Source organism: Ovis aries, chromosome 1 (assembly GCF_016772045.2).
Source record: "Ovis aries strain OAR_USU_Benz2616 breed Rambouillet chromosome 1, ARS-UI_Ramb_v3.0, whole genome shotgun sequence".
Taxonomy (NCBI): Eukaryota; Metazoa; Chordata; class Mammalia; order Artiodactyla; family Bovidae; genus Ovis; species Ovis aries.
Window position 1 is genome coordinate 130,036,716 of NC_056054.1, and position 15,522 is coordinate 130,052,237.

The window sequence follows — 15,522 nt, forward strand, 5'->3', positions numbered from 1 at the left end:
GTCGCTCAGTTGTGTCCACTTCTTTGTGACCCCATAGACTGCAGCATGCCAGGCCTCCCTGTCCATCACCAACTTCCAGAGCTTGCTCAAATTGATGTTTATCAAGTCAGTGATGCCATACAACCATCTCATCTTCTGTCATCCCCTTCTCCTCCTCCCGTCAATCTTGCCCAGCATCAGAGTCTTTTCCAATGAATCAGTTAGTTCTTTACATCAGGTGGCCAAAGTATTGGAGCTTTAGCTTCAGCATCAGTCCTTCCAGTGAATAATCAGACCAATTTCCTTTAGAATTCACTGGCTTGATCTCCTTGCAGGCCAAGGGACTCGCAAGAGTCTTCTCCAGCACCACAGTTCAAAAGCATCAATTCGTCAGCACTCAGCTTTCTTTGTGGTCCAACTCTCACATCCCCACATGACTACTGGAAAAACCATAGCTTTGACTAGATGGACTTTTGTTGGCAAAGTAATGTCTCTGGTTTTTAATATGCTCTCTAGGTTGGTCATAGTTTTTCTTCCAAGGAGCAAGTGTCATTTAATTTCATGACTTCAGTCACCATCTGCAATGATTTTGGAGCCCAAGAAAATAGTCTGTCACAGTTTCCACTGTTTTCCCATCTATTTGCCATGAAGTGATGGGACTGGATGCCACTATCTTAGTTTTTTGCATGTTGAGTTTTAAGCCAGCTTTTTCACTCTCCTCTTTCATCAAGAGGCTTTTTAGTTCCTCTTTACTTTCTGCTATAAGAGTGGTGTCATCTGCATACCTGAGGTTATTGATGTTTCTCCCAGCAATCTTGATTCCAGCTTGTGCTTCATCCAGCCTGGCATTTAGCATGATATACTCTGCATGTAAGTTCACTTTTATTAACTGGTTTAGCTTCTCATGGTATTCTCTAGTCACTTCCTCTTTCTATACAATAAGGGTTTAAAACACAGTCTTGAGAGTTGAACATAAAATTTTTTTGTTCTTTTTTAATAATTTATTTACTTGGGTCTTAGTTTCTTGGTGCAGGATCTTTCATCAGGGTCCACAGGCTATGAAGTGTGCAGGCTCAGTAGCTCTGCAGACATGTGGGATCACAGTTTCCCAGACCAGGGATCCAACCCACATCCCTTGCATTGTAATGTGGATTCTTTAACCACTGGGTAATCAGCAAAGTCCCCCAAAGGTTTTGTTGTTGTTGTTCTTTTACTCACTTTTACTTGCTCTTTCACTCAGTCCATTGAAACATGTCCCTACATTGAAAATTATCATGTAAGACAGAGGCAAGCCTTAAGTCTTTATCTTGTACTTTTTCTGTCCATGATGTTAAAGTCGTAATGAAGTGACTTAAATGAACAGTTTTGAGAAGTGAGGCTTCTTGTGCCACGTGTGAATGGGAATACTTCTCTTTTCCTGCTTTCCAGTTCCTTCCTAACAGAAAGCTAGATTTTGGAGACACAGTCCACTGGTGTCAATACAGCTTCCTGGAAAATAGATTTTGATGCATCTAGACACTGTCTAGGCAGTAAAGAATTGCCTTACTGCCTGCCTTCTTGCCATCTTATAGCAAGGTCAACATCGAGTAAAGTGTTAGGATCTTTGAGAAAGTTTTTTAAACTATCAAGAGCATGGTTCCCATCCCTGGACTATGGGTGGAGGTAAGAATGTGACTATAGTGTTTTACAGTCCAAATGTGAGCTGTAGCAAGTTTCAAGTGAATGTAAGTTTACATTTAGAGTTTATGTTTTTAACTTGTCAAACTTTTATTATGGGCTTGTAATAGTGATTTCACCTGCTGCACACATGGTTCTCCAACATAATAATTTTATTGATGTTGGGCCAGCCTCTAATGTGCTAGGGGAGCCATCTGATTTTATTTAGACTCATGAAATCCGTAGTTTGCAAACAGGCTGAAGCTCTGCCTTAGAGTGGTTAATTATAAAATGTGCTAAGTGAATCTCTTCATCATGAAAGACTCCAAAAATGCTTCCTAAGCTAAAATCAGGCCCAAAAAGAGTCAGGGCCAGAAAGTCAGCTGGAAACTTAGGAAGCGGTGGAAACACAACAGTATGGCTGCCTGTGTTTTGCTGAGGTCTGAGCGAGTGCTCTGGTTCTGCTGATCTGCGTGTGACTCTGCCCCCGCCATCGATTAGATTAAACGAGGCCATGTTTTGAAAGGCTGCAGAGGCCCTGGAAACACCATAGACCAAAGCCAAGTACACAGAATCAGATGTCAGGACCGGCTGTGAGATGTGAGGTGAAAGGAAGCCAGGATTAAACTTGGTATTTACCCTCAAAACCCATAGCTTTAATCAACATGAACTGAGCTTTTTTTTTTTCTGTCCGGTTTGGAGCAGTGCCATACTGTGTCTTTCTTGGCCCCTAGATGAAAGGTGGGAATAGGTCTATGCTCCGTGTCCAGAGGCAGCATTGAAAGATGTAGTTTTAGTATCAGTTGGTTTGTTTTGAAATCAAATCCCAATTCATATTTCTCTAGGGAAAGCCTGTGGGTTGTCTGCCATGGGTATGGAAAGCCAACAAGTTGAAGGTAATATAAAATAAATATATCACACACAATGTGTAAATTTTTTTTTCCTTCTTAGGATTAGAAAATTTCCCCTTGTCTCCCAAATTGAGTGTCTGATTATCAGACATTAATAATCTAGTGTCTACTAATCAGACACTAGTAATCTAGCATCTGGTAATCAGAATTTATCAAAAACTACATAAGATTAAACTACTTGTAAGTTAAAATTATAACAAACCCAAGATATCAGTGAGAACAATAAAGTTCAGTAACAATCACTGGGCCTTTATATTTCTCAGGCACATTTTCTAAGCACTTTGCAACTTTTATATCCTCTAAGCCTCACAAAATCCCATGAGGTGAGTACTATTAATGAGTCACCCAAGAAAGGAGGATGCTGACACACAGAGAAGTCTCTAAACTGATCTAAGGTCAACAACTAGGTATACTGCTTGGGGAAAAGTTAAATCCAGTTTATCTGGCTCCAGAGCCCAAAATTTGGACGCTATGCTAGAATGGCTTGTTAGGGTCCCTTTTGAAAGATAGTCTTGAATTTGAATCAGAAGGATATTGACACAGCTATTTATAAGGTGAAAAAAATTTGTTTCCTTCCTTCTAAATTACATCACTGATACAACATTTAGCATTTGTGTTTAGGGCTTCCCTAGTGGCTTAGATGGTAAAGAATCTGCCTGCCAATGCCGGAGACCCAGGTTCAATCCCTGAGTCAGGAAGACCCCCTGGAGAAGGGAATGTCTACCCAGTCCAATATTCTTGCCTGGAGAATTCCATGGACAAAGGACCTTGGCAGGCTACAATCCGTGGGATCACAAAGAGTCAGACAGGTCTGGGTAACTAACACAAATGTTTTTAAATGGGAGTTTAAGAGTTTTGTCTCTTCTCTTAAGGATTTGCATTTGAATAGATGTGTAGGATCCAATTATTGGGGCTCCTGGTTTCCTTCACCAAGGATTCTAGGTCCTGATCCCCTGTGAGTTTTTGACTCCCTTCCCAACCCCTGGCAAGACCTTCCTGAACCTTAATAATCCCAGCTGGAAAATTAGGTAAAAATAAAAACATGACCTCATTAAGAAACAGATGCTTCATGAGCAAGGCTTTCTTAAGTAAATACATGACAGAGCTTTTTCTGACATTTTTTTAGGATGTGATGCTATGGCCCCTTGCCTATTGGCCGGTTTGGGGTCAGGACACAAGAGCTTGAAGTTCTGTTTAATTTACAGACCAAAGTTTAGAAAAACAACCAGATTTCCTTCCTGAGGTTAATATTATAAATCAGCCCTGGTTGTACAGTAATACCTGAGTTGAATAAGAAGCTAAACCAGCATTTTCCTGTAATGTGTCTTCACCAGGGTGTCCCTTATTTTGGATTTTCTGACACCAAATTCATGCGTGAATTTAAGGAGGCAAGATGCTATTTAAAATCTATATTGTGAATATCCAAGATGAAATTGATTTAATGAAATTCTGCCTATGTACCAATTTTAAAAAATGATTGTTGTCCAAAAAAAATTACCAGGTGACTAATAGTTTGCTGTTTCTGAACTAACACTTATACCTCAGACTCTTACCCTACAGACTTTGCTTTGACATAATTTACCCGAAACTCATTTCCTCCACATAATTCAAATAAACTCTTCCCTGAGGTTACTTTGTATGATGGGCACTCATTAGCAGGACTGTCACGTTTATGACATGGTTTAATATCTGTTAAGAATAGATGGGTATTTTCTACAGAAGCCCTTATAATTTACACCTGGATTTTTACTAATGATTTCAAACATCAAGATACAGTTGTAAGGGCTGCATCACTCGGGAAAATAATGAATTGGACCCCCACATCACTGTAAATTTCACTCTGACTTCTGTAATACTTTTTTAAGAAATTTAGTGTATGAATGCCATTAACAAACTCACCCACTGCCTAACAGTGTTTGGTCTGTAACTGTGTTGGGATTTTACGTGAGAAGTGGCTCCCAATTACATCACTCAAGAATTAAAGATTCACAAAGAAGGATAGCATTGTAAATAGGGTGCTTAACTTAGTTAAGGCAAACAAACCGCTCTTCAATCTTTTGCACGTCTACTGATTACAAATGGTTCCATATACAAATGCTAATGCTTCCCTGAAGCAAGACTTTGGAACCTCTCCTTTAAACCTGGATCTTGAATTGTGGTCCTTAATCCATATCAGCCTTGCCCCCTCACTAGGATTTTTCACATCCTGTTTTAGTAAAGGAGCTTGGTAGAACTTCCTCAAATCTCTTCCCTTACCTTTCAAAACTGCCTTGAATCTTGAATTCACTCTTTTCCCATACTTGGCCTAGAGAAAGAAGTATCTGTGTCTTTCTAAGGGAAAGAACTGCCTTTCTCTGTGACTTTCTGGATCCTATCTCCCGGACTCCTCCTCGATCTTGTGCTAAGTCACTTCAGTTGTGTCCAACTCTGTGAGACTCTATGGACGGTAGCCTGCCAGGCTCCTCCATCCATGGATTTTCCCAAGCAAGATTACTGGAGTGGGTTGCCGTTTCCTATTCCAGAGGACCTTCCTGATGCAGGGATTGAACTTCTATTTCCTGCATTGACAAGCAGGTTCTTTACCACCAGCTCCACCTGGAAGCCCACCCTTCAACTAACTCTGGTTTGCACTGCTCAAAAAACTCATCATAAAAAATCCTTTTGATGAAAACAGTACATTATTTTAGGAGATGTCAACATTTTCTCTGACACTGTTTTATCCTCTGGGGCACATGTGTTTAAATCTCAGCTTCACTAATCCTGCTCAAGGCTGCTTGTGGGAGAAGTGATTAATCTCTAATCCATGCCTGTCATTTTGCACATCTCATTGGATGATTTAGGAACAGATTCTCACTGGAAAAGGCCATCGGTGATATCATGATAAATTCTGGTCAAGCCCTTCACAACATCTACTTAAAATGTGTTGTTGTCAGTTGCTACAGAACATTCGAAATTTCCTAGGTTCCAGGCTTTTCTCTGTTAATAAGCATGTGGTTTCTAATGTGAGTGTCCCTTGAAAATAACTTATGCTTTTATTTGTATCTTGGCACTCTAGGGCTCAAAGACACAGGGTGATTTCAGGCTGACGTTAGGTGTCCTAGCTTAATGATGAGGGGAATCACATTTGAGAATGCCATTTCTTTGGCTGTCCGCAGACTTTAGTATGCCTGTCACGTCTCTCCTGAAGACTGTCCAGACATCCCGCACATTGTTCTTCCATTTGAATCCCTCTCCAGCTTCTGAAGGGAAGTCACATGGGTCTCTCTCACTGTGCTCTGGATCCAGCTCCTGTGGCACTGGCTGCCTGTTTCTCTGGATGCTGAAACGGTCTTCACATCGCCCGTGATTCTCCTTGTCCTGGGGAGAGCATTCCTCTCCCAGCCAGCTGACAGGCTTTCTTCACGGAGAACAGAACATTCATCCTCGCTCCAAGGAATCTGTCTCTCTCAGTTGACCCGCAAGCAGTCCCTTTCTGACTGACTCTGGGAGATCTTATAAAATTCACTTCTCCATTCAGCTCTTGCCAAAGTGGACCTCCGATTTGTTCATGTCCAGAGTAGCTGTCTTTTCTAATGACCATATACCTGTGTCTTCAGCAACAAGTTATCACTTGGATAAATTAGCAATTCAGAGGCCAAAGAGTCTGGCAAAAGATTCATTTAAAAAGACCAGAGCTTCTTAAAATAAATTGCTTTGCTTTCATAATTGATATTTAGCACATAGGCATCACCATTATGTATAAAAGAAAAAAATAGAGGTAGTTTCCTCGGCCCCTCAAAGTGAATTAGGTGTCTACCATGTGGCTTGTATTTAAATGAAATATCTAAAGTATAGCATCCAGATGAAGTGAGTATCTCTTGAGGCAATAATACACATGCATATGAATAGTATTTGGAGGAAAAGACAATTATTCCATTGAAAGTGCTAGTCACTTAGTCGTGTCTAACTCTTTGTGACCTAATGGACTGTAGTCCACCAGGCTCGTCTGTTCATGGAACTTCCAAGCAAAAATACAGGAGTGAGGTAGCCATTCCCTTCTCCGAGGGATCTTCCCAACCCAGGGATCCAATCCGGGTCTCCTGCACTGCAGGCAAATTCTTTACTGTCTAAGCCACCATTTCTCCATTAAATAAATATAAATGTCTTATGAAATAGAGTGAAAAAATCACACTTTTTGAAGTATAAAACCTAGATTCATAATACAGAGGTTCCCTTGGGCCACTTTCTCTACTATGCCGGGGGGAAAAACTCAAGTGTGAAACCTCCACACTAATCCCACAGTGTTCACTGATAAACTTTTCTACATTCTCAACAAGTATTTGATGTACTAAGTGACTTTTAGCAGTTTTGAATAGGATGTGAATGAAAGGTACTATTTTTCTGTGAGTGCGGTGAAACTCAACATACCACCCAAAACTTGGACGAGCTCCTGCCAGTCTTCTTTTGCATATTATTTGGAAGATATTTTATGAACTACGCTGTGAGTTTATGCTGCTGACCAAATAGAACGTGAGTGGTGGTAAGAGGGTTTCCCGCAGAGAACTAACTAGCTGAGTAAATGCTATTGAAGTAAATAACTGTATAAATAGCATCAAAATGCAAAGCTTAGAAGGTCACTGAGCCCTGGCCACTTAATTTCAACCACAACAGCAACCAGCTGCTCAGTGGACAATTTTATTATGAGGTGTTAGTGATTTAACAAGTTGGCCCCAAGTAGTTGGAATTTGGCGTGAAAAATTTCATCTCTGTTGGGTTTTACTGCTGCACACTGGACTTTTTCTTGGCAGAATGGCCAAAGTTCCTGCCTTTGGTATTCAGGAACCCAAGGAGAATGCAGTAATCACTTTTCTATGGTATTTTCCACTTTCTTTTCTTTTCTTTTCTTTTCTTTTTTTTTTTTTTGGTGGTTTGTGTAGGGTTTTAAAAAGCTTTGCAAAAAACACTACTAGAATGTCTTGTTTACTATTTAGAATCTCTCCAATGTGAATTTTACCACTGAAGTATATGCACCACCATGTAAACTAGATAGCTAGTGGGAAGTTGTTGTATAACTACAGGGAGCTCAGGCTGGTGCTCTGTGATGACCTAGAGGAGTGAGATAGGAGGGTGGGAGGGAGGCTCAAGAGGGAGTGGATATATGTGTGCTTATAGCTGATTCACATTGCTGTATGGCGGAAACCAACAGATCATTGTAAAGCAATTATCCCCCAATTTAAAAAAAAAAACTAAAAAAACCCACAGTATTTTAAATGTGTTGTAGAATGTATTATACATTTAGACTATGTGAAAAATTAATACCATGTAATAAAAAAAATTAGTCACATTGTAAGAATGGGCTTATGTACTCTGTGGAATAATACCTAGGATGGTAGAACGGGGGCACCAGTATGGGGTCACAGAGAGTGTGTTTGGTAAACTTAAGCACAAACACCACCTGAGTGGTTTTAGACAATCACTTCCCTTCTTAGCATTTGTTTTTCTCTCCAAGGGCTAACACTTGGTGAGAGTCCTATTGGTGCTTCAGACATTTCTGAAATGCAAATAGGTATATCCTCAAGATATACCATTTACCTGCAGAACTAGTGAACATTCACAACTCACTGAATAACTAAAAGAAATGAAAGAGTGAAGCAAGCTAACATTTGCATGAAACCAGGAAGTTACTAAGTTCACTTCTTTCTTTTCTCTTCTAGTCATCTCTTATTTGGCTACCTATTTATGTGGCTAAGAAAATGGAAGTCCCTGACCTTCAAATACCATGTATTAAGTGTTTGTAACTTGCAGAACATTGAGTTAAATATAGATTTTCCAGCAGTGGCTGGTGGAGAGTGGTGGTGGGGGGGGGGGGGGGGGGGGGGGGGGGGGGGGTAGGGAATGCTCTCTCATCTCATGGGGCTTATAGTTGAGCACAGAAGATGGAAAATTAACAAGCATTCAAAATAATATGTTGTGAGGACTATGACATAATCCCACAGTTGCCTTGCAAATTCTAGATTCTAAATAAGGTCTGTTTCTACATATTCTTGAGCATGTGTGATCCAGATGGATTATGGGAACATCTCGTCTTGTGTAATTTTTCAGTTTTCCCCAGAATATTCACCAAAAGTGACCGCTCTGATGACATGCAGCTTTAGTTTCCCTAGGGGGAGTCCAGTCTCTGTGTGAAAAAGCAGTTAAAATGAACTCATGTACAATTGGGAAGAGAAGAGTCAAGTGCTAGTTTAATTGTCACAGAAAAGTAGATGTGCAAATATCACTCATTATTTGCATTTCATCTATCCTGTCTTTTAGGACATCTGCTTGGCCTCTCCCATGACGATTCCAAATTCTGTGAAGAAAATTTCGGCTCCACAGAAGATAAGCGCTTAATGTCTTCCATCCTAACCAGCATTGATGCATCCAAACCCTGGTCCAAATGCACCTCAGCCACCATCACAGAATTTCTGGATGATGGCCACGGTAGGTACAGTTCCACAGGCTCAGAAACAACACTTCATTGTATCCTCCTGGTGTTCACCTTGCCCTCCAAGACAATAGTTGCCGAGACAGTGTCAGGAAAAGGAACAAGGGGGTCTGTCTACTGGTATGGAATGCCAACATCCTTGGTGGCATTATAGCCATGGTATTTTTTGCTTTTGAATTGCCAAGTTCAAAGAGAAGCAATGTGGGAGACCACACAGAAGGCCTCGCTAGTGCCCTGAAAGCCTGGCTTTTATTCCCTCTTTCACCACACCAGCCTCCTGTGAAAATGTTGGCATATATCTCATTTCCCTGTTATTAATAGGACTCTCAGAATTATTTGTTACACGCTTATTATAAAGGTATGGTTAGAATGTAAGTGACAGTTCTGTCAGATTCTCTTTCTGGCAGCATAAAACCAAGAAAGGAAGCTCTATAGATTCACTACAAGACTTGGCTTCACCCTGGCAGCCCGTTTTCCTGAAAGTGGAGTAAAAGCTTCAGAAACAGAAATAGAAAATCAATCTGAACTGTGAGAAAACAGTTTAAGAACTTCAAAAGAAAATGTTTGGCTTTATCCTCTAAATGGAGTTCAAGAGCACAGCATACTTTATTAAGGTCTATTAAATCTAGGATTAGTGCTGTAAATTCTATCAAAATACCAAGGAAGTCACAGTTTTTAGAAGTAATAAATTCTGGCCCTGAAGTAATCTTTGAAACAAGCTATTGCTAATTTCCTAGCATCCCTGTTACCTTAAAATACTGGAAACAGGCGAATAGATGAGATAAATTTGGAAGAGATTTTCAGAGACCACAGAGTTCAAGTTTCTTATATTACGTGTGTGCGTGCTCAGTCACTTCAGTCCGTTCCTACTCTTTGACACTATGGACATTTTTGCGACCCTTTGGACTGTAACCCACCAGGCTTCTCTGTCCATGGGGTTCTCCAGGCAAGAATATTGGAGTAGGTTGCTATTTCCTTCTCCAGGGGATCTTCACAACCCAGGGTCTGAACCCACCTCTCCTGCATCTCCTGAGTTGCAGGTAGATTCTTTACCCTCTGTGCCACCTGAATGGACACATTCCCATTCCTTTTTCTTTCTAAAACTGATGGTTGAAGTACATGGGACAGAAGTTCTTTTTTTTTTTTTTTTAAGAAGTTCTTGATCATGATAATTGTTCACAAATTTATCTTAGGATATGATTCAAAGCTGGATAAAGAGAATCTGGGGTAACTGTTTCCCCCTAGTTCCACAGCAATTATAGCTTGATATTTTTGTAATTTCTTAGTGAGTTTGCCATCTTGAGCTTTGGCTACATAATTACAAGACAATTAGTAAATTCAGTTCTTTTCAGACAAAAGGAAATTCTACTATATAGCCTTTTGTTGTCTTGTCGCCAAAATGTTCACAAACTCATTTTTGCTATGTTAATAGTGAATTGATAATGCTTTAGCTCCTTTCGACTATTTAAATTTCCTGTTCCTGAAAACAGTACCTACCCAGCTTGCTTTAAAATTTCTCTTAACACAAAATAAATGTTCTTTGTTAGTTGAAAAGATGGCCTAATATCTCAAAGATTTAGAAACAATTTCAAGAATCGATGTGTTAGGTTTATCCTAGACTAATAATAAAGTGGTAATTTTCTGTTTAGTTAGCTCAGTTTAAAATGCTAAGTAAAAGCAGAGAGTCCTGAGATGAATGCTTACCTAATTATCTGCCTACCTACATTGATCAAGTCCATATCTAATAACATTTCTTCTTAGGTGGAATCTTAGTTTCTACTCTTATTGTTACTTTTACTGTTTTTTTTTCCAGCTTTTGTGAATATGGAATAACATTAAAATTTTATTTTAGAATCCCACATTACACATTCCAAAAGGTTGAGCTAAACTTTGAATCACTAAATGAACAGATTTAGTTGCTAAGGCAGCAAATACTTATGGCTAAAATGGGACCAACTTTTTTTTTTTTTCCTGTATAAGTATTAGGTCAGCTAATTACAATGCTGTGCAAAATCTTGTTCTTTATTGCCATATTTCTGGAATGATTCATTTATTTCATGTTTGTGGAATTCATGATTTTACTTTCCATGCAGTAAAGATGCTTCCAGTATTGTTTTCACTTTCTAAATCTCATTTCTGTATTTAAAAGAGTCTACACTCAGATTTTTAAAATTTTTACAACACATTTTATACGTCTTTCTGCATCTGCTCCAAAGGATATTCTGGTAGATAACCACCACACTGTACTTTTACTATAATTAGATCTCATTCATTTGCACCGAGAAAATCTTATCTAACTTTCCTATCTATATGTTAAGTAAATAAATAAATTTCATTGCCAATATTTGTTGGAGAGGAAATTCTCTTAATATAGTCATTCATTCATTCATTTCATCAAAACCTAGACTCTTTCACCTTTGAATGTTGAGTAAGCAGTTTTGTGTTTTAGCTAACCCTTCAACCCCCTCTGCCCACCAAAAGAAAACTGATTTTATGATGAGGGTCTAAGAAAGACACTGTAGCTGTGACACAGCGGCCAGATCAATTATATTCATTTCAAACCTAACCTATGCATGCTCAGTCATGTCCGACTCTTTGCAACCCCGTGGACTGTAGCCCACCAGATTCCTCTGTCCATGGGATTATCCCAGCAACAATACTGAAATGGATAGCAATTCCCTTCTCCAGGGGATCTTCCCGATCCAGGGGTCAAACCCGAGTCTCCTGTGTCACATGCGGATTCTTTACCGCTGAGCCACCAGGGAAGCATTCATTGAAAAACAGATACAGAATCGAAGCTACAATACTCTATGTAGCACTGTCATTTAAGCGTCACTTTAAACCTTAATAACTTTTAGAGTGCAACCAAAAACTGACTTAGGTCAGTTCAACTGAGAGTGTGGTGACAGGAATTAGTCAGCGGGATTTTGAGATGGTGGCCGTTCTGACATTTCAACTTCAGAGCTTAGGAGAGAATCAAGGGGACTGTCAAAGCCCAAGGCAGTGGAAAGATAAACAAAAGCAAACAAACACACATCTTTGTTAGAAGACTAAGCTGATGTCATGAAACCATATCATCAAACCTTCCTTTTCCATCTACTATTTGCATGCAGAGCCCATTCGTTCACATGCAGTAGGAATGAAATGTTTCTGTTTTTCTGTTCTGATTTTCTAGGCCACTAACAATTTAGGGCTTCCCTCATAGCTCAGTCGGTAAAGAATCTGCCTGAAATGCAGGAGACCCGGGTTCGATTCCTGGGTTGGGAAGATCCCCTGGAGGAGGAAATGGCAACCCCCTCCAGTATTCTTGCCTGTAGAATTCCATGGACAGAGGAGCCTTGTGGGCTACAGTCCATGGGGTCACAAAGAGTCAAACACAACTAAGCGACTTAGCACACACACATGCAGAGTACCTAGAAAATCCATTTATATAATTGCTTACCTGTCTCCTTCCCACCTCCAGCAATGCTGGAGAAATGAGTTCTTAGGGAACAATTTAATTTGTATCATTTGTTTTTAAAATTATTAGCCATAAGTAGCTAGACATGTGTAGCACTCTACCACTGCCAAATTTAAATTTATTAATATTGAGTGCTTTCTGATGTAGTTCCAACAAGAAATGCACAGCAATTAGGTTATGACTGACAATTCAGTTTGCACACTCTAAAATAACTGGGCCTGCAAATTTCTGATTCAGAAAGGAAGAAGTCATGTCTTATGGGGGATCCACAACCCCAGCCTGGCCAAGATACTTGTAACTTTCTGCAGTGTTTATACAACCTAGCTCTAGGCAAATTGGCTTAGGAGTATGATCCTCAAAAATAAAGGTAAGCACTGGCAGAGAAATTGCTTAGCAAAAGCAAGTTATTAAATTTCCTTTCTCAAATGCTTAATAATCTTGAAGCCAAAAATAATAGCCGTGTCCTCTGGATCACTGAGTCCCCAGTGCCAGGTGATGAGAAAGGGCCACTGCCAAAGCAGATACAACTCAAGCACACCCAAGACACAGGCTGCTAAGGAAAAGCTATAGACATCTTTGAAAAATTCATATTTAAAGAACTAATTTGCAGCCTCTTACTGAACACACAACTTTGGAGAAAAAGTGGTATTAAAAAGCCATTCTCTTAACCCTTTGTAAGTATAGACAATAGAGGTCGTAATACGATCTTAACATTTGGTTTTTAAGGTCATATGAAATTCAAAGCCCTCTATGGTAGCCTCTTGATTTTTCAAAGTAAATATGTTCTTTAACAGAGTCTGCAAGTAAGACATGAATTTTAAGTCCACAGTGACCTGTTTATAAAGCTAATTTTCATCCTCAAATACAGAGAATTTTTAATCAAAATTTCCCTGGCATAACATCTGCTAAACAGTGTACTAATGCTTCTCACAGTTTCACAAACAGATCTCATGAATTACTTTGAATTACTTTGGCACAGTAATGACTGTGCCTTTGTCATTGCCCAAGTTAGTTTAAGGGCTTCTCTAGTGATTTCCCTTTAGCTTAGATGGTAAAGAATCTGCCTGTGATGCAGGAGACCTGGGTTCAATCCCTGAGTCGGGAAGGTCTGCTAGAGAAGGGAATGCAATCCACTCCAATATTCTTGCCTGGAGAATCCCATGGACAGAGGAGCCTAGACGGCTATAGGCTGAGCAACTGACTACTGAGTCACTGACTCAGTGGTAAAGAATCCTCCTGCCAATGCAAGAGATGTAGGTTTGATTCCTGGGTCAGGAAGATTCCCTGGAGAAGGAAATGGCAACCCACTCCAATACTCTTGCCTGGGAAATCCTATAGACAGAGGAGCCTGGCAGGCTACAGTTCACAGGGTCACGAAAGGGTCAGACATGACTTAGGGACTAAACAACAAGCAACAAGTTAGTTTATCCATCACTGAACCCATGATGCATCAGTGTCTCTTTTAATGTTAGACATTCAAATAAAGACCTCGAAGAAGAGTTGCAAGACCAGGGAAATGATGATAAAGAAATGAGTGTTATAAGGGTTCTTTGAATGAGTTTCATTAAGAATATTAATTTATTTCTCCTAGGCAAAGAATATTTGGGCCACTGTGTGTGTGTGTGTGTGTGTGTGTGTGTGTGTGTGCGCGCATGCTCTACTTGGTTTGCAGGATCTTGGTTCACTGACCAGGGCTCCAATCCAGGCCCCTGCCAGTGGAAGCATGAAATCCTAACCACTGGGCCACCAGGGAATTCTCTGTTTGGGTCAATTCTTAATTTCATTGTGTGTATTGAAAAGGAAGAGAAGACAGAAATAACTACAGTGCTAGAAATGGGGGAGGGTGGGGAGAAAAAGAACAACCAACCTTCATCTGATAATTTTCATTAATCATTAATATGAAAGATAGTGACACCAGTCAGATATTAAAAAGAAAGATTTTTCTGCTCCATTTCCTGGAGACCTGGCATACCTTCCATCACCCAAAAGTGTACTTTATGGCCATGGGATATGACCACATTATTCCCTTTATTTGTTCATCGCAAATCACTAAGTCTTATTTTTTAAACTTTTCACCTTACTTAAAGCATTTAATTTAACATGGATAGCGAAAACAAATTTGCAATATGCACACATTTTCATTGTCTTTACACAGAATGTTAAGACAAAAGGAAAGAAGGAAGGAAAAGAGATGAGGAAAGAAAAGGGAAAACGAACTTGGCAATTTTATGGAGCAAAATAGACAAAACGTTGGCAGCGAAGTCCAGATAGGATTTCAGGCTAAGATAAATCTTAAAATACGTGAAGATTTGGTTGAGAATAAAAGTAATAGAGATTAAGAAAAGTCAGCAATAGACTGAACACTTTTAGAGGTCAATATAAATGGTATTAAAGACTGGTCAATTTCCTTGCTAACACCTCCTCAAATTGTACACATTTTTTTTAGATGAAAGATGTATATCCAATCCACTGTTACTCAGATCTTAAATATTTCATATCATGAGCTTCAGAATCAAACTGTATTTTGATTTTTTTATTCTTCTTCCCTGGCACCAGTCTGCCATTTGGTAGTGCTGTCTATACCTATTTTATCGCCAAACAACATGTCAACATATAGATGAAATTGACCGACTGTAGATTTCAGTGTTATCAGAAGCTAATGTTGCAACACATCCTGATGCTGAGAACATTAAAGTCATAAGTAAAAGGCATATCTGAATAAAGCTTTTTTTTTTAAGCAAGAACAGCTCATCTCCAAATGACCTCTAAGGGAAAACCACAGAGCTAAATATGTTTGGGTTTTTTTAATAGTCAAGCAAATCTGTTATGGCTCAGTGGGTAAAGAATCCACCTGCCATGCGGGAGACACAGGAGACACGGGTTCGATCCCTGGGTCAGCAAGATTCTCCTGGAGAAGGAATTGGCAACCCACTCCAGTATTCTTGCCTGAAAACTCCCGCAGACAGAGGAGCCTGGCCAGCTACAGTTCAAAGGGTGGCAAGCAGTCAGACACGACTGAGCAGGAGGCATACATGAGCTTAAACAAAGACGTA

At 39.7% G+C, this 15,522-nt stretch overlaps 1 protein-coding gene across 1 annotated transcript in view; it reads left to right on the plus strand.

Annotated features, from left to right (window-relative positions):
• Window positions 1-15,522, plus strand: part of ADAMTS5 (ADAM metallopeptidase with thrombospondin type 1 motif 5) — a 57,125-nt gene that overhangs the window by 18,255 nt on the left and 23,348 nt on the right. Inside the window, exon 3 of the mRNA XM_015092381.4 lies at window positions 8,838-9,005. Within this exon, the coding sequence (XP_014947867.3) occupies window positions 8,838-9,005 (168 nt within the window). The remainder of the gene's footprint in view (window positions 1-8,837; window positions 9,006-15,522) is intronic.